This window comes from Salmo salar, chromosome ssa11 (genome assembly GCF_905237065.1).
Source record: "Salmo salar chromosome ssa11, Ssal_v3.1, whole genome shotgun sequence".
Classification (NCBI taxonomy): domain Eukaryota; kingdom Metazoa; phylum Chordata; class Actinopteri; order Salmoniformes; family Salmonidae; genus Salmo; species Salmo salar.
The window spans coordinates 70,323,363-70,341,234 of record NC_059452.1 but is presented as its reverse complement, the minus strand read 5'-3'; the positions used below and the strand labels follow the sequence as shown (position 1 = coordinate 70,341,234).

General features: G+C 42.8%; 2 protein-coding genes across 2 annotated transcripts in view; both read left to right on the top strand.

Annotated features, from left to right (window-relative positions):
• The first annotated feature begins 3,698 nt into the window (after nucleotides 1-3,698).
• LOC106563090 (beta-crystallin A4) lies at nucleotides 3,699-6,878 on the top strand. Its single transcript, XM_014128319.2, has 6 exons — nucleotides 3,699-3,814; nucleotides 4,949-4,995; nucleotides 5,699-5,817; nucleotides 5,991-6,132; nucleotides 6,277-6,419; nucleotides 6,659-6,878. Exons 2-6 carry the CDS (start codon nucleotides 4,957-4,959, stop codon nucleotides 6,804-6,806), a joined length of 591 nt encoding a protein of 196 aa, XP_013983794.1. The 5' UTR covers nucleotides 3,699-3,814; nucleotides 4,949-4,956; the 3' UTR covers nucleotides 6,807-6,878.
• Nucleotides 6,879-8,455: 1,577 nt separating this feature from the next.
• The window catches only part of LOC106563006 (beta-adrenergic receptor kinase 2), a 67,310-nt gene continuing 57,893 nt past the window's right edge, over nucleotides 8,456-17,872 (top strand). The window contains exon 1 of the mRNA XM_045689891.1: nucleotides 8,456-10,625. Within this exon, the coding sequence (XP_045545847.1) occupies nucleotides 10,513-10,625 (113 nt within the window). The 5' untranslated portion in view covers nucleotides 8,456-10,512. The remainder of the gene's footprint in view (nucleotides 10,626-17,872) is intronic.

Genomic DNA, 17,872 nt, shown 5'->3' with positions numbered 1-17,872 from the left:
TTGAGTTAAGGTTGGTTGAGTAAAGGTTGGTTGAGTAAAGGTTGGTAGAGTAAAGGTTGGTTGGTAGAGTAAAGGTTGGTTGGTAGGGTAAAGGTTGGTAGAGTAAAGTAAAGGTTGGTAGAGTAAAGGTTGGTAAAGTAAAGGTAGGTTAAGTAAAGGTTGGTAGAGTAAAGGTTGGTAGAGTAAAGTAAAGGTTGGTAGAGTAAAGGTTAGTAAAGTAAAGTAAAGGTTGGTTGAGTAAAGGTTGGTTGAGTAAAGGTTGGTTGAGTAAAGGTTGGTAAAGTAAAGGTAGGTTAAGTAAAGGTTGCTAGAGTAAAGGTTGGTTGGTAGAGTAAAGGTTGTTAGAGTAAAGGTTGGTTGAGTAAAGGTTGGTAAAGTAAAGGCTGGTAAAGTAAAGGTAGATTAAGTAAAGGTTGGTAGAGTAAAGGTTGGTAGAGTAAAGGTTGGTTGGTAGAGTAAAGGTTGGTTGAGTAAAGGTTGGTTGAGTAAAGGTTGGTTGAGTAAAGGTTGGTTGGTAGAGTAAAGGTTGGTTGAGTAAAGGTTGGTAGAGTAAAGGTTGGTTGGTAGAGTATTTGTTGGTTGGTAGGGTAAAGGTTGGTAGAGTAAAGTAAAGGTTGGTAGAGTAAAGGTTGGTAAAGTAAAGTAAAGGTTGGTAGAGTAAAGGTTGGCAAAGTAAAGGTTGGTAAAGTAAAGGTAGGTTAAGTAAAGGTTGGTAGAGTAAAGGTTGGTAGAGTAAAGTAAAGGTTGGTAGAGTAAAGGTTAGTAAAGTAAAGTAAAGGTTGTTAGAGTAAAGGTTGGTTGAGTAAAGGTTGGTTGAGTGAAGGTTGGTTGAGTAAAGGTTGGTAAAGTAAAGGTAGGTTAAGTAAAGGTTGCTAGAGTAAAGGTTGGTTGGTAGAGTAAAGGTTGTTAGAGTAAAGGTTGGTTGAGTAAAGGTTGGTAAAGTAAAGGTTGGTTAAGTAAAGGTTGGTAGAGTAAAGGTTGGTTGGTAGAGTAAAGGTTGGTTGAGTAAAGGTTGGTTGAGTAAAGGTTGGTAGAGTAAAGGTTGGTTGGTAGAGTAAAGGTTGGTAGAGTAAAGGTTGGTTGAGTAAAGGTTGGTAAAGTAAAGGTTGGTAAAGTAAAGGTTGGTAAAGTAAAGGTTGGTTGATAGAGTAAAGGTTGGTAGAGTAAAGGTTGGTAGAGTAAAGGTTGGTTGAGTAAAGGTTGGTAAAGTAAAGGTTGGTTGGTTGATAGAGTAAAGGTTGGTTGAGTAAAGGTTGGTAGAGTAAAGGTTGGTAGAGTAAAGGTTGGTAGAGTAAAGGTTGGTTGAGTAAAGGTTGGTAAAGTAAAGGTTGGTTGATAGAGTAAAGGTTGGTAGAGTAAAGGTTGGTAAAGTAAAGGTTGGTAAAGTAAAGGTTGGTAGAGTAAAGGTTGGTAGAGTAAGGGTACAAAAAAAGTGTTTAAAATAATGGCAAATGATGATCTCAACAGATAAAATGCAAAAATACATAGACCAATTTTACATGGAAACCCGGGCACCTATCAATGTCTAGGAAATCCACCTCTGTATTATTTATAATTCAGTCATTCTTCTGTTATCTTCATTCTAAGCAGGGCAGTGTATAATAGGCAACATAGGCTGTGTTTACAAAGGCAGTCCAATTCTGATCTTTTTATTGGAAAAGGAGCTGATCTGATTGGTCAAACGACCAATTAGTGAAAAAAAGATTAGAATTGAGCTGGCTGTGTAAAGGCAGCCATACAGCCATAGATACCAGCTTTCCACAGGATCCAGTCAGAGAGAGGTAGGCTAGTACCAGTCTAGTCTCTGCTCCTTTCTCTGTTGACTAATGGTTGACTGGGCAGTCACTCTGCTGTCATAACAGCCAGCACAGCGCTGTGCTCGCTCAACACAGTGTTGTGAGCTAATGCTACAGGTATCTGGCTAACACCAAAGCCATGGCTATGCTAAAGCTATGGCATGCTAACGCTATGGCTAATGCAAAAGCCATGGCTATGCTAAAGCTATGGCTAATGCAAAAGCCATGGCTATGCTAAAGCTATGGCTAACACCAAAGCCATGGCTATGCTAAAGCTATGGCTAACACCAAAGCCATGGCTATGCTAAAGCTATGGCTAATGCAAAAGCCATGGCCAATACTACAGCTATGGCTAATGTGTTATAAACAGCTTACGCCTTATAACAGAGTTTGTCAAAACATGTCAAAACAACATGTGTTCATGAATGAATAAATTATTGTAAGCAACCTTATTTTAGTGCTGTGAAGTTTTTTTGAGTAATTGTTTTCTTCTTTTTGTACTGACCTACAACACTATAACACAGTTTGTTAAACAACAAATTAAATAAATGCATATGTAAAAGGCATGATTTATACTTTTGAATTGATTCAGTTGTGATGGTTAAAAAATATATATAAACATATTTAGGAAAGTTAATGAAATACAAGAATATTCCCTTCGAAAAAAAGGACACACCGCCTAGGTAAAAATGACATAGCCATTTGGTTAGCCTAATGGTTAACCAACTATAATAGTTCATAAACACCATTTGTTTCCCTAAGCCGTCCGTTCCACTGTTGAAGTGTGACCAGTCTGAGGGTTTCATGCTAAAGCAGCTGGAGAAAGACTTGCCTACTGCTGACCCTCTTCCAACTCAGTCCTCTGTCTCATTTCTTGGCTCGGCTTATTCCCCTCTCTCTCTCTCTCTCTCTCTCTATGTTTCTCTCTCTATCTTCCAGACGAGATGTCCACATTCCAGCACCAAATGGAGCCTCCTGCTGCTCTGTGTTATGAAACATGGGCGCATGCCCTGATCATGCTGCAGATTAACTATGATGAATTCGACGGGAGGAATAAGATACGCACCATCAACGCTACATGCCGTGTCACATTGTGGGGCTAACAGAATAACAACACCTTAGTCATCAACAATCTAAAAGTCAACCGTGCACAAGTTTAACTTGTACGTTTATATTGAAGATGTTCGGCTTCAGTCCTGTCAACCTTTTACCATGACAATCAACCAAAGGCATTAGTGATGACATAATAACAATTCAGTCAGTCAGACAGACAGACAGACAGACAGACAGACAGACAGACAGACAGACAGACAGACAGACAGACAGACAGACAGACAGACAGACAGACAGACAGACAGACAGACAGACAGACAGACAGACAGACAGAATACTTTATCGATCCTTTAGAGGAAATAGGGGACAGTGATTGTAACAGAGCAGATGAGGTGAACCAGGGTGCGACAGACAGGGAGACAGACAGGTCTCTCCCTACAGGTGAGTAAAGGACATGACATGCTTGTCAACAGAGAGGACAGGGTCATCCATTAGGCTCTTGGGATATAGCTAGTTAGTTGACAGACCCATAAGAATCCATGAGATGTGATTGTGAACGATGGAAATAAAGAAGAAGTGAAAGGAGGAGATACTGAGGAAGAGGTAGAGAGAGACAGAGAGGGAGAGAGAGAGAAAAATCAAGTGTAGGCTACTATACGTGGCTTTTTGAGGGAATCCCCCTCCTCTCGTCGCCCCTTGACATTCTCTCTAAGTGCCCTGCACTTGTCTCTTCTCTCCTCCTCTTCTCCCTACCCCTGGTCCCTGCCCTGGGTGATAGTGTGGTGTCTGCACTTCTGTCCCTCTATAGATTAACCCTGCTTTTGTCGGCGGGACAAAGAGAGGCTCCTCCCCGCTGCTGAGCTGGGGCTTTCAGTGTGGCCCTTTGCCAGGGGAGGCTTTAAAAGGGTGGGGGCGCGTGAGTCCTCTCACTCTCATTCCGGGACAGCCAAGGGCATCAAAGCAAGGTGAGTCTCTCTGTCCCACCCAGAGAACCATAGCACCAGCCTGATCATCCACCCAGCCAGCCAGGCAGGAAGACAGAGCAGGTCAGAGTACCTAGGGTAGGGTAGCAGGCCCCATAATGACTCGGTCTGCCCGCCACCACTTCACACCGCAGCCAGGCAGGCCCAGGGGCATAACTCTGGGCCCCGGGAACAGGGACCAGGGGCCGACAAGGGATGGAAAGAGAACAATCGGAAGAAAAAAGGGAGAAAATAGAGAGAAAAATCAAGAGTAGCATAAAAAAAAAATAGGAAAAGGAGACCTAAAAAGGAATATCCTAGATGTGGCCCCTGGCCTGTTGGACTTTCCTCATTCCAGTACAGGATCTGTAAATAGCTGCTGACGCTTTCAATCCAGCATCACACAATGGTCCTGCTATTCAGGCCAGCCACTCCACAGCGCATGCTTTTAGCCTCGCTGGGATACTATCCTCACAGGCGTTTCAGCCCTGAACAACACATAGCTAAACCAAGACTTTTAGCCCTGCATACAGAGCTAAACCAGCCGAGCTGTACGGGCCTTTTCAGTACATAAAAGCAGGCCATGTAGCGTAGAACAGCATTGATGCGGTGGTACAATATGAATAGTTTATTACACAGGGAGGGAGTCCTGCTGTACTGGAATCTATTATGGGGGTTGAAGCACAATGCTGCTCCATTTTCTCCCTCCACCAGCTACTTTGCATACCTCTGTTATATATATATATATATATATATATATATATATATATATATATATATATATATATTTACCTGTATATTTGTTTGATGGTCAGTATTTTTTATATGGGCAAACTTTGTTGCCGAACTTTGTTGCGTGTCTGGGGCAGTGTGTGTGTTTATATGTGAAGAAAGTGTGTGTGTGTGTGTGTGTGTGTGTGTGTGTGTGTGTGTGTGTGTGTGTGTGTGTGTGTGTGTGTGTGTGTGTGTGAGGGAGAGAGAGAGAGTGTGTATAATGTGAGTATGAATGGGTGGGAAAGAAACGTTCAGCGGTCTAACTAGCATCCCGAGTTGCACATTGTCCAAATGTAACATTCTGCTATTTGTAAAAGCACTATTGTTTATAACAGCCCTGCTCTCTGTCCTCTCTCATTCCAGACAATAAGATGACTCACCATTGCACCAAGTTCTCCGGCCACTGGAAGGTATGTGAGACTGGCTTACTGAGTGTGCATCATATAAAAGGCCTGCCGTGGACCTGTTTCAATACTTTAAAATACATCCGTCCATGACCTAAAAGCAATGTGGTGGAATTCTTACTTCCACCTATCCCACCGTGGCAGATCAGTGATTACCTCAAGGAAGGAAGAGGGGAAAGAAGGATGAATTTGTCAAGGATTTGAGCTCAGTCTGTGGGTCCAGGAAAACTCTTTGACCAGAGAGATGCGGGAGAAACGGGTCTCTAGGATCAATGTGACAAACCGTTTATCACAGCAGTCTGTTCGGTCAACAGCAGGGTCGGGTCTAGACACGCTCTTTCTGTTCCCGCTGAACACATTACACCCTGCACGGATTTAGACAAATCACAGACCATATTAACTCTAAAGAGTTGTAGAGACTTACGGCTGCACACCACAGGCGGCTGGTGGCACCTTAATTGGGGAGGACGGGCTAACAGTAATGTCTGGAACGGAATGAATGGAACTTATCGAACGCGTCAAGCACATGTTTTCCACGTGTCTGATACCATTCCATTTATTCCATTCCAGACATTATTATGAGCCGTCCTCCCCTCAGCAGCCTCCCGTGCTGCACACAAATCTCAGCTTGAACCTGTCCAGGTAAATAGATAGATAGATACAGTATGTAACACATGTCTCTCTCTCTCTCTCTGTCTGTCCCTCTCAGATCATTGTCTTCGACGAGGAGTGCTTCCAGGGCCGTCGGCATGAGTTCACCTCAGAGTGCTGCAACGTGATGGAGTTCGGGTTCGAGACTGTGCGCTCCCTCAGGGTGGAGAGTGGAGCGTGAGTACTTACACACAAATCCCCACTTCATATCCCCACCCGCAGAAACACTCAAAACAGACCTTCCACTCGCTGGTTTCAGTCTTTAGAACTATTGCTCAGAGAAGCTGAGGGAAAATGATGATCTCAATGTGATGTCTTACTTCTTCCCTTTCTCCCTCTCGCTCCTATAGTTGGGTTGGCTATGAGCATGCTTCCTACCAGGGCCAGCAGTTTGTGCTGGAGAGAGGAGAGTACCCCCAGTGCGACGCCTTCGGCGGTAGCAATGCCTACCACATCGAGAGGATGACCTCCTTTAGGCCCATTGCCTGCGCTGTGAGTAACTAAACTACCGCTCTCTGTCTACTCCTATCTGTTTCCATCACTATCTATTCCACACTCTTCCTCTTGACTGACTAACTGACAATCCCCCCCCGTCCGTCCGTCCATCCGTCCGTCCGTCCGTCTTCGCCCCTCCAGAACCACAGGGAGTGTCGTATGACCATTTATGAGCGCGAGAACTACCTTGGTCGCAAGGGCGAGCTGAGCGATGACTACCCCTCCCTCCAGGCCATGGGCTGGTGCAACAACGAGGTTGGCTCCCTCAGGATCCAGTCCGGAGCGTGAGTAGCCGGGCCCTTACCACAGTCAACCTCTCTCTCTCTCCTTCTCTCTCTCTCTCCTTCTCTCTCTCCCTCCCTCTACTTCACTCACTTTCTCTCTCTCACTCCAATCTGCTTCTATCTCTCTCGCTCTTTCTCTCTCTCAATTTCCAATCAAATGTTTTACTACTCCCTTAGCCTCATAGTATCCATTACCGCCAACTGACTCTGAAATCTCTTTCTGTCTCTCTACCTAACAGTTTCGTGTGCTACCAGTACCCCGGATACCGTGGCTACCAGTACATCATGGAGTGTGACCGTCACTGCGGCGAGTACAAGCACTTCAAGGAGTTCGGCTCCCACTCCCAGACCCCTCAGATCCAGTCCATCCGCCGCATTCAGCAGTAACCTCTCACCCGTTATCCCAAGCTTAACCCCACTGTTACCCAATGCTGAATAAACTGTCTTTCTAAAACCTCACTGACCTCCCGTCCATGCTTGTGCCTCTCTGAATGTACGTCAACTGTAGGTGAAATTGTACTACTAGAAACATAGCTAAAGACAAACAAACAACCACGGGGCTGTTGAGACATTTTAGACTGGAGCGCTTTGGAAAACATTACATTTACTGGCCAGCAGGTGGCGCTACGTCTCCACGACAGTAATTGCACACACAAAAAAAAGGAAGATCAATCTATTGACAAAATATAATAATAAAATATTGCTTGGTTAAATCAAATATAACAGTGTGATGACGTACATTGTTAAATAGAATTATGAGACAAAGTGGCCTTCGAAGACAGGCTATGATAAGAGTCAGGTGGGTTGGTGGAAGCTCGGCTGACCCCCATACCATTTGGGATGGGCATTGGAGCTCAATTTTGCAGTGCTTTCATCAGACGTGTTTGCTTCCCATTTGTAAAATACTTGTCCAAAAATAAATCACTGTTGTATAGGTTGTAAAGCCCAACAAAATTCGTCAGCAATTAGTATTTTATTAACAGTGCATCACATACTAAGGCCTACTGGCCAATTCATATGCATACTGAATTTTAGGAAAATCAAGTGTCACATTTAAATATGCGTATATATGCTTCAAAATCTGATTAAACAGGTCTCCAACATACGCCTACAATAAAGTGGTTTCAAGATACACAAATGGGTTGTCTACTGATTCAGGGATTGGTCCATTGGATTGATCCGGCTAGTTATCTCCCAGATGTCTGCACCCCCAAAGCCAATTCCTCCTTCGGCCGCCTCTCCTTCCAGTTCTCTGCTGTCAATGACTGGAACGAACTACAAAAATCTCTGAAACTGGAAACACTTCCCCCTCACTAGCTTTAAGCACCAGCTGTCAGAGCAGCTCACAGATTACTGCACCTGTACATAGCCTATCTATAATTTAGCCCCAAATCTACCTCTTCCCCTACTGTATTTATTTATTTTGCTCCTTTGCACCCCATTATTTCTCTTTCTACTTTGCACTTTCTTCCACTGCAAATCTACCATTCCAGTGTTTTACTTGCTATATTGTATGTACTTCGCCACCATGGCCTTTTCTTTTGCCTTTACCTCCCTTATCTCACCTCATTTGCTCACATTGTATACAGACTTATTTTTCTACTGTATTATTGACTGTATGTTTGTTTTACTCCATGTGTAACTCTGTGTTGTTGTATGTGTCAAACTGCTTTGCTTTATCTTGGCCCGGTCGCAATTGTAAATGAGAACTTGTTCTCAACTTGCCTACCTGGTTAAATAAAGGTGAAAAAAAAAGAATAATAAAATGTGTCACTCATCTATTATTCATGTGATAGTCAAAAAAAAGATACCCATACTGAGTGCCTAGTGCCTACCTCCCTCTTTTGAACACTGTTACAAACAATGTATTTTCTTTTTTAGTTAAACAGAATAGTGCTCATTTTATATAAACGTTTTTTTTTTTTTTACTAAAATCGTAATTGGGCATTTATAATCATGTAGTTCCCCGTCCATGAGCGATCCGGCTCCGTGACATGTTTTCCAGGCGTCTCAATCGCAGCGTGAGGAAGTGGGGCTTTCACAGTAGCTAAACTAGCTTGTTTCTGAGAATACAGAATACACTGGGGGACACACACACAAAACCCCACCACACAGCTGCACACAGGAGACTCAGCCGACCAAACGGAGTCAAGTCTACGGTCTCTACTCGGACTCGCCAGGGATAAACAAGAAGAAATCTGTGCCTCTTTGAGGAACGTAAAACGAAACAGGATATCAAAACGTTCTCCCGCGTCGTCAGATTCGGTCGAACGCACCGATCTCGGCGGCTCGTCCGGGGATTCCTTCTGGCTACTGTAGCAAGAGGAAAGCGTCTTGGGTAGCGCGCAAGCAAGGGAGGAAAAAAAGAAACGTACGGTCACAACACTTGACTCGAGGAAGACGCTGACAGGCAGCTGACATTAGAAGACAAAATATGCTCTTAGGTTGTTCGTTTATCTTCCGTTGTATGTTGGTTAGCTAGCAAGTTTCTGTCGGTCGCCCGGTGAAAGACTCAACTTCCAGTGGAAGTCAAGTGGCGAGAGACCGTGGACGGTTGACAAGCTAACGTTAGCTAGCCAATTTCCTCCTTCCAACGCCCCCTCCCCCCATCATAACAGCTAGCTAGCCACTGGTGTCTCCACGCCAGAGCCCACAACACTGGGTGAAAGAAATGATTATGGTCAAATTTGTGTGCGGTTTGAAATGACGTGCATTTGCCCGAAGATCAGGATTCGTTAGCTGAGATCGCTAACTGCATGAGTGGGTTTCGTGTCGGTGCGATAAAGCGGTTGGTAGCTAGCGCTAGCTATCTACGCTAGCTCAGTGAGTATATTATCTAACGTTAGCTGGTTAGTTCAAATTGAACTGGCTACAGTTACAGGATTAGCTACTTGCTAGCTACTGTAAGTAACTCGCTACCAAGTAGCAACGTTTTGCACAGCAGTTGGTCGTAGCAAACAATTGTCCCCTAGTTAAATTTAGAATCTAACGTTAACTGGCTGATTTCGTGGCATCATTTGTATAAATATTGCATATAGTTACTGTAGTGCCAATAACATATTGTTGTTTTGTTGTTAGCTAGATAGATTTTTTGTCGGGTATCTAGCTGATTGTTTAAGCATATTTTTTGTTGTTGCATGCTGGCCTGGATATTCAACTAGCAACCTGCGTCTGTATGGCGACGTTGTACGATGTATGTCCTCTGATCAAGAATAACATTGTAGACAGACAGGAAGCCAACAACTGGCGATATGAAAGCAACGCTGGCAATTGTTTTGATTGTTCATTTTGGTGAATACGTGTGAACCTACCTTATTCGACATCTGGACTATTCAATTCGTGGTCGGATTATTATTTTTTTTTACACAGGCGAGCTGGCTTGCTCTTGTTATTTTAGCTTTCTACCCTTGTCATCGGCCCATCTTTGTCGATGCTTAATGTTTTGTTTTATATTAAAGCATAGGCGACAAGAAACAGTTGGGAAGCTTGGAACATACGTCTTGCTGGAGTCACACGTACCGCAATATTTACATTATTTTTTTAGCTTGCCAAGAAGATAAAACAAATCATCCAGGATCAGTGGGGTTTGACAGTTATTAGCTAACTAGCTGGCTCGCTAGTTAGCCAAATCTAGCAGGTGGTCCATCTAAATAAGTGAAGCGCTCTGAATGTGTGGAGGGGGGTGCAGAAACGAAAATCTCATCAATCTTGTCTGCCATTTATTTTTAACTGCTTATATTCAGGGGGCCATGAAACCACCACACACGTTTTGCACATAACGGAACCTTATTGATGGAAGAAAAGAAGAACAAAAACACACCCAGATGAGTGAACTCTCCATAAACTAGTCATCTAGTGAGCTATCAATTTGTTTTTCTGTCACAATGGTTGTGTTTTGAGAGACCGTGTTTGCCAAACCTAGAGGAAGAAAACGAAACGCACCATTCGATGGTCGCCCCTTGTCATCCGCATAGCTGTCTTGGTCGCCCTGGTTGGATCTAGCTAGATTCCGTGGACATTCGCTTTGTCTTTCCTATATATAAAAACAAAAAAACGTTCCCACGACAGGTGTTGTGTCCACTCAAGGTTGAAGATGGCGGACCTCGAAGCAGTTCTCGCCGATGTCAGCTATTTGATGGCGATGGAGAAGAGCAAATCTACTCCAGCGGCCCGGGCGAGCAAGAAAATCATACTGCCTGAACCCAGGTACATAATTGCTCATCCGCCTTATATTGTGCCTCGGTCAGTCAATGTTTACCAGTCAAATTGGTGTGTTGTATGTATGTGTAGGGAGAAAAACCCTACCTAATTCAAATGTGTCAGTCAGTTGCAGTAGCTTGCTAAAGGAAACAATTTGTCAACTGTGTCTGGCTTCAGGGTCCCAACCATCTGAGGCCCCCATCCCTCAAATCCGCTTTAGTTCGATTTGCATCTGACATAATGCCATCCTAGAATTCTATCATTTTAATGATGCTTATTAACGATGGGTTCTGAAGACCAGACCAAGAGTCATTCCGGCTATTACCAAAACAGCCCATCTACCACCCAGGGTGGAAAGTTAACACCAGCCAACTCAAATGCTGGTAGATTTTGGCATTATCTGGTAAAATGTCTATTCTTACCAGCTGCATTGCATTTGGGAGCAGTTTATTTTATCCAAAGCTGACGTAAAAAAAAAAACATATATATATTTATTTATTTGAGTGGGTCAGCTCTGGAAGAGAGAAATCTGAATGCTAACGTGGTGAACGCGGGGTGGGGTGTACAGTAATCTGTGATTTGTACAGTCTTTTCTGTGATTCATCTTAATTCTAATAATATTTCCAACATTTAAGTGGCTGGTAAAATTGCGGCACTGCGGCTGGTGGACCAAAAAGTTGATTTACCACCCTGCTAACACCACCACCACCATCTGTTGGCAGAAGCTATTTATTTAAAATTTTTTTTCATCTGTTACATTAATCTGTTAGGCCTATCTGTTTATGATGGAATGATGCGGTGAAAGATTAGAAGAGACCAATTGATAGAGGGAGCAGGACGGGGTCTTCTGCATCCATCCTAGCCTGATTAGTCAGGGAATACCAAAATACCATAAAGGTCAATGTATCAAAATAAACAACCAAATACTTTTATTTTGTAATGTATTTAATTAAAATACATGTATTTTGTATTTAAGGATACATTTGCAAGTAGCTGGGGCCGAACAGCGACAATGTCTTAGTAAAGTTTACAGAAATGTTTCCTTGCTATGACTGATATGTTGTTGTTTATCTACCTTAGTTGAGCAAGGCCCCCCGGATAATAGTGTCTGCAAGAAAGAGATCAAAATGTAACGTTATGTGTGAAAATGAACACACCAAGATGAACAGCAAATCATACTGTTTCATGTTTTATTACTTATACGTACAAGATTTGATATATGAAATGTGTACTTGCAGGTTCCTTCTCGACAATGTAACACCAATAAGAAATAATTAAAGATTACAATACGAAACAGATAAATGGCACACAGTATTATTATTGGCCTTGTTTCGGGGCAGAGCTCATTAGAATTATACTCAGCATGCTTTGCAATTGTACATTTTTACATATACATTTGATATTTAGTTCATTTTAACAGACACTCTTATCACACCATAGTGCAATCAGGCTTCAGATACCAATGCAGGGGGAAAGGGGGTGGCAAAATATGAAGTGCAATAAAAATAATAATTTGAAAACACAAATTGCACCTCCTTGAAAGTATCTTGTCGCAAAATACATTGATGTGTAGTTCAGCCTAGTGTAACAGAAATGACAAAATACTCAGATGTAGTTGAAATAGATATTTCGTATACATGTGAAATAAGTTCTGCCCATCTCTGGCAGTTATACACAATGAACTGGGGGGCGGCAGGTAGCCTAGTGGTTAGAGCATTGGACCAGTAACCGAAAGGTTGGTAGATCGAATCCCCGAGCTGACAAGGTAAAAAATCTGTCGTTCTGCCCCTGAACAAGGCAGTTAACCCACTGTTCCTAGGCCGTCATTATAAATAAAAATGTGTTCTTAACTGACTTGCCTAGTTTTAAAAAATAGTGTGTTTACCGGTCTGAAACTAATGCCTTCAAAATCGTGTGAATGCACCCTACAAGCTAGAATGTTGAATAAAATTTCATTTAAACGTACTCTTCCAGTTTTCTGAGCAGTTTTACCCAACTTTTTGAGGGGAGGGTATATGGTTCTGTTCGGCACCAAGATTAAGTTAGTTTTATATTGGATATATTTGTTTTTCTCCCGTCAATAGCTATTGAACCAAGGATGCCGTGACAATGAAAATGTTAAATTCCAAATCGGTAGGATGGAGAACAATCCACACGTATGCTTAGTTAACTTTAGATTTTTGGGGAATTTTCGGAGGAAGAATGAAACGTCACACACAAAAAAAGGTGTTAGTTGTTCCTCATCTTCCCCTGATTCAGAATATACCATTTTCATTGCATGCTTGATTAAATAGCTATTGAAGAGATTAAAAAAATAACAAATGAATATCCAATATTAAACAAATTTTACCTTGTTGGCGAACAGAAGCATATACCTACTGGCTCTCTAAAAAGTCAGGAAAACAATACTTTCCTGTGGTTATTTTGTCTCCAGAACAGCTGAAGGACAAACTGCACAGACAACCGGTAGAGTAAGCTTTGAAAGCTGCAATATATCACTTTTTTTGGGGCGACCCGACCAAATTCACATAGAAATGTGAGTTATAGATATGTCACTCATTAAAAGCAAGCCTAAGATGCTGTAGATCTGTACCATGTGCATTATTTCTATGCTTCCTATTCTTAAGTTTTGTTTTTGCTTCTTACTTTCAGTTTCATACACCAGCTTCAAACAGCTGAAAATATAATAGTTTTTGGAAAATGTATTTCACAGTGGTTTAGATGGTACAATGATTCTCTACACTATACTTGCTTGTTTTGTCACATAAAGTGAAATTAGTCAAACTATTAGGATTTTAGCAACCAGGAAATGGCAAAGCGATTTCTGCATAGTGCATCTTTTAAATGTAATTTTATTAAACATTCTGACATGTAAGCAACATTTACACTATTTTGCAGGGATTGGTTTCAGGCTGTGAGTAACAATTAATTGTGTATTACAGCCTGATTTAATCAGACTACATCCATCCATTCACATCTGTGTATCTCTCCCCTTCAGTAGCCTGACTCTGCCCACTCAATCACTGGTGTTTTAAGATAACTGTTTATTAACACAGGTTTTAAATAACAAATGCAGGCTTACAGGCAGGCAGCTACCATTGGGATGTTGTCGGGAAATGCGAGGCGATGGAAATGTTGCATTTTGGAGTGTGTGGTGTTTGCGAGGCCATTGATGCCAGCCTTAGCAACACATTCTGTCAGCTATTATTGTTGGAGCTAACTGCTGTGTCTAACTGCTGTGCAGCCCAGACAAAGATGTTATCTCCCGTTAGGTGTATAGTAGTGTGGATAGGCCCTGTTGTCTGTGACCTTTAGATACGATTCATGCTAAACTGTTTGCTATAAGCACTTTGGGTGTGACCCTGGCCGTGACCCATTCCCCAAGGGTGTCTGAGGGAGAGTTGGGCTATGCAAAAAAACACATTTCCAAATCACATGCATATTAGTACACACTTGTGAAACAGGATTAATATGAGCTCCCACCAAGTTGTTATTATATTTGCAAAAAATACAAATAAAATGCCTTACTATAACAGAAAACCAATTTGACCTTTTCAGATTTGGCTACACCTTCCTCTGCCAAACATTTCAATTCTCGTCAGGGTTTGAGTGTCTAGTCTGTTACAGTAGGAAGTCAAGCCTATACGGGAAAGAATGATGTGGTGGAGGGTTTGGTGATGTCTGTTTTGTTGGTGAAGAGTGGATATCGGTGGCATTCGCAATTGTGTGAATTGAACAGCGGATGGATGTGGTGAACGTGGGATAACATGTTAACAAGTGTCTGACTTGTAGTCTAGGCTCAGGCTGTAACGGCTAGGCTTAAAATCCCTTACCAAGCTTAAGCTTCAAAGCTTCAGAAGCACAGTATGTTATGCTGTCGCCATGTATTACTTGATGGACTTTTCGCGGTCATAATATGTAGCGTGGTGGCGAGCAACGAACATAGATCCAATGTCTTCCTCAAAGTTGTTTCTGACAATGTGTTACATTTGCTTTAATCCGAGTGATCCTTGCTGATGTGCTGAACGTTTTACCAAGTGGCAGGTAGCCTGTTGTTCATCAAATAGCTTAGAGACTTTAAGTATAGAGCTGACATGATTCACTTTTCTACCTGACACAGATCATTTCTATTCTGCAAAATACAGTCTATATATGTGAATCTTCTGTAACGTTGCAGATATAACTGTCACGAAAAGAGCTTTAAGCCTATTGCTTATTCTACAAGTTGGAGATGGGCTAGATGTCTGTCCGTTATACATTTCTATCTGAACGTTTTGTGACCCTGGGATGTATTCATTAGACGGATTCCGTTGCAAAATGTTTTGTGTTTTGCGGAACGTCTCGCAACAGACACCATTTACTCTAGGAACCAATAAGAAGCAAACGGAAGGAAAACGGGGAGTGACCTACCTGTTTTCGTTCCGTTTGCTCTGTTTACTTCCGTTTTGGTTCTTTAAACAGTAAATTGTTTCCGTTGCGAGACTCGGGAATACACCCCTGGTGTTTTGTGCAGCAGCACCCCACTGCCTAACGGGAGCTGTAGTGCAGACAGACTTCCTCACCGCTGACTGACCACCTCAAGGGATCAGATCAGCAACCCGGGCACCGGTTTCCTGGCCTCAGAATAAGCCTAGTCTTGGTCTAAGCACTTCCCAATAGAGATTCGCCATTGCTCACTCTTTTGCAGGACAGTGCTGCCATTTTACGCGCATTTGCGACCAAAAAAAAGAAATGTGCGCGAACTGCAAAAGTCAAGCATGAGTACATGTGCAAGTAAAATGTATAGCAAAATTGCTGTAGCTATTTCTGCAGTTTTGTTTTCGTACTCTTGTATATCGCACAAGGAAATACAAATCCCATATCCCACCTTGTGCAGCGACAGTGCATGGGGGGGCTGTGTAAGTGAAGTGCTGAAAGATACCAAATTTTGAAGCCCACAACACATGCATTTACCAGAAAGTCTACTAAAGTGAGACTTTGCCCTCGTGTTTCTTGGCTATTTACGTCGTTTTGTTCACCCGCTAGGTTCCTGACGTCACTGCTACCACGGAAATCTCCTGCCTGGAAAGGGTGACTCAAATATTTGAGGGGGTACATTGTACTTGATTGAGCATGGAACACCCCAGAAACCTATTATTCATGCACTTTCGGTAATTTGTTATTATTGAAACACTAGGGCTGGGAATTGACAGGGACTTCACGATACAATATTATCATGGTACTTGGGTGCCGATACGTTTTAGCGACTCTCACGATTCTATATGCATTTGCATCGATGTTCCAAACACATTTCTCACCGTATGTCTGCCGCAGAGGGACGAGAGATCCATGAGAACACGAGTTTCAGTCATGGAAATAAATGCTGAAAACAAATAGTCTCCCTATTTAAAAAGATGGAGAACGAGCTACGAAGGAAACAGTTTTGGTGCGGGCCCAGCAAACTAGTGCAAAAACACTATTGCGATTAATGTCAAAACGATACGATATAGCGTCAAAAATAATATCCGTGACATCCCTTTTTAGTGAAATGCAATATGGGATGCGTTTAGTCACATCTATTGATGAAATCAAATCACGAACCGGGCCAAAGTTGGCCTACAAATGGATGACATTATGCTTACAGAAACTCCACTGTGTGTGTTCAGGACAGGCTGGGCTGACCATGGCCATTTGGCAAAGCCACTTGTTCATTTGTTGTTTGCTATAGATGTTGTCAATGAACAGGTCCAAACTACAACCTAGACCAAATTTAGACTGTTGTTCTTGACTTTTCTACGCTGGTCTCATATTGAAACCAGTCTTTTCCACTGTGGGTGGTGCAGGCTTTTGCTCCAGCAGAGCAGTAACGCACCGGATTAATATTCTATCATCAGTCTTCAAACCAAGGCTTTGATTTGTAGAATCAGGCGCTTAGCTCTTCAGAAAAAGACATTCTGGCACTGAGAAATGATTAGCTAGCTAATTCTGTTAGTGTCGGTGTTTACAATTTAGCGAGGCTACTTCTCTGAAAGTGCCTATGTGTGTTCTATCCAGTCATAGTCAGGCTTCTGTGACTTCCTCATCCTCTCACAGTCCCAGCTCTGTCAGGCTCCGAGCTAGTTTAACGAGCTGCGTTGTGAAAGTGAAACGGAGTAGGCCTGCTGTTCGGGTTTCCCCCCCCCCAACAACCTGGAAAGCAGGTTTACTGCCCCAACATTGAAGGGCCGTTGTTTACTCCGAAGGGATCGGTATTCAGATGGTTTGACTCCTCCTTTTTCCCCTCGTAGCGTCGGTCGTACTACACACGTCAGGAGAAGTGTGCGGGGCGTCAATCTCAAATGGAAAAGATCGCCTCAGCTAATAAGCTTTGGAAGAGGTTGCTCTTCAGAGGCCAAACACTGAATTTAGCCTATTGCGTCCTAGGTGTGTGTGTGTGTGTGTGTGTGTGTGTGTGTTGAGCTTAGGTGTAGATGGGAATTCTATTGCTAATCATGCATTAGGTATTTGTTTACAGGGCAGAAGAGATAAGACGCTATTCATCTGTATTAAAAGAACATGTCATGGCGGTGATAGTGGGGTTTGCTTTAACACTGGCTGAAGTAGTAAGCTATACATGGCCTGCTCTTTATGATTTACGCTGCATTAGTCTCTCTCTCTCTCTGTCTCTCTCGCTGTCACTCTGCTCCATCTCTCTCTCTCTGTCTGTCTCTCTGCCTCGGTGTGTGTACTAAAGCCAGGATTACCATACAGCGCAGCGGGAATTAATACAGCAGATTGAGAGAAAGCATTAATTCCATCGGGCCAGGGTCAGCAACATCGCTACTGTCGTGGGCTGTGACATAGGCTAGTCCGTCCGAACATAAGCGGCTCAAGTGGACAGAGTGACTGTTTTAGCCGACAGTGCCACAACCGCCGCCATCCCAGAAACACTTACCAGATCTGACCCGTCTGATCCCTGGCCGGCTTTATGGAAATGATTTGTTTTTAATTTGATAAGGATTTAAAAGATTACCACTGGGATAATGTGTGTGCTCTCCTGGAATTGGCTATGATGACAATCCAACTAGAGGGAGTTAACAAGAGGGAGACATAGAGGGAGACATAGAGGGAGACATAGAGGGAGATATAGAGGGGGGGGAAGAGGAAGCGTGCTGAGAGCCAGCGTTGATGTGAGCTTTTAAATGTCTTGTAAAGGCAGTTCTGAAACGGTGAGGTAAATAAATAAAGGCCGTTTGTATTTTGTGTGTGTGTGTGTGTGTGTGTGTGTGTGTGTG

Excerpts from the sequence above, each read along its gene's own strand:
- LOC106563090 (XM_014128319.2), top strand. The coding sequence starts at position 4,957 with ATGACTCACCATTGCACCAAGTTCTCCGGCCACTGGAAG. Across the intron at positions 5,818-5,990 it reads CTCAGGGTGGAGAGTGGAGC|TTGGGTTGGCTATGAGCATG; the intron begins GTGAGTACTTAC and ends TCGCTCCTATAG. Across the intron at positions 6,420-6,658 it reads CTCAGGATCCAGTCCGGAGC|TTTCGTGTGCTACCAGTACC; the intron begins GTGAGTAGCCGG and ends TCTACCTAACAG.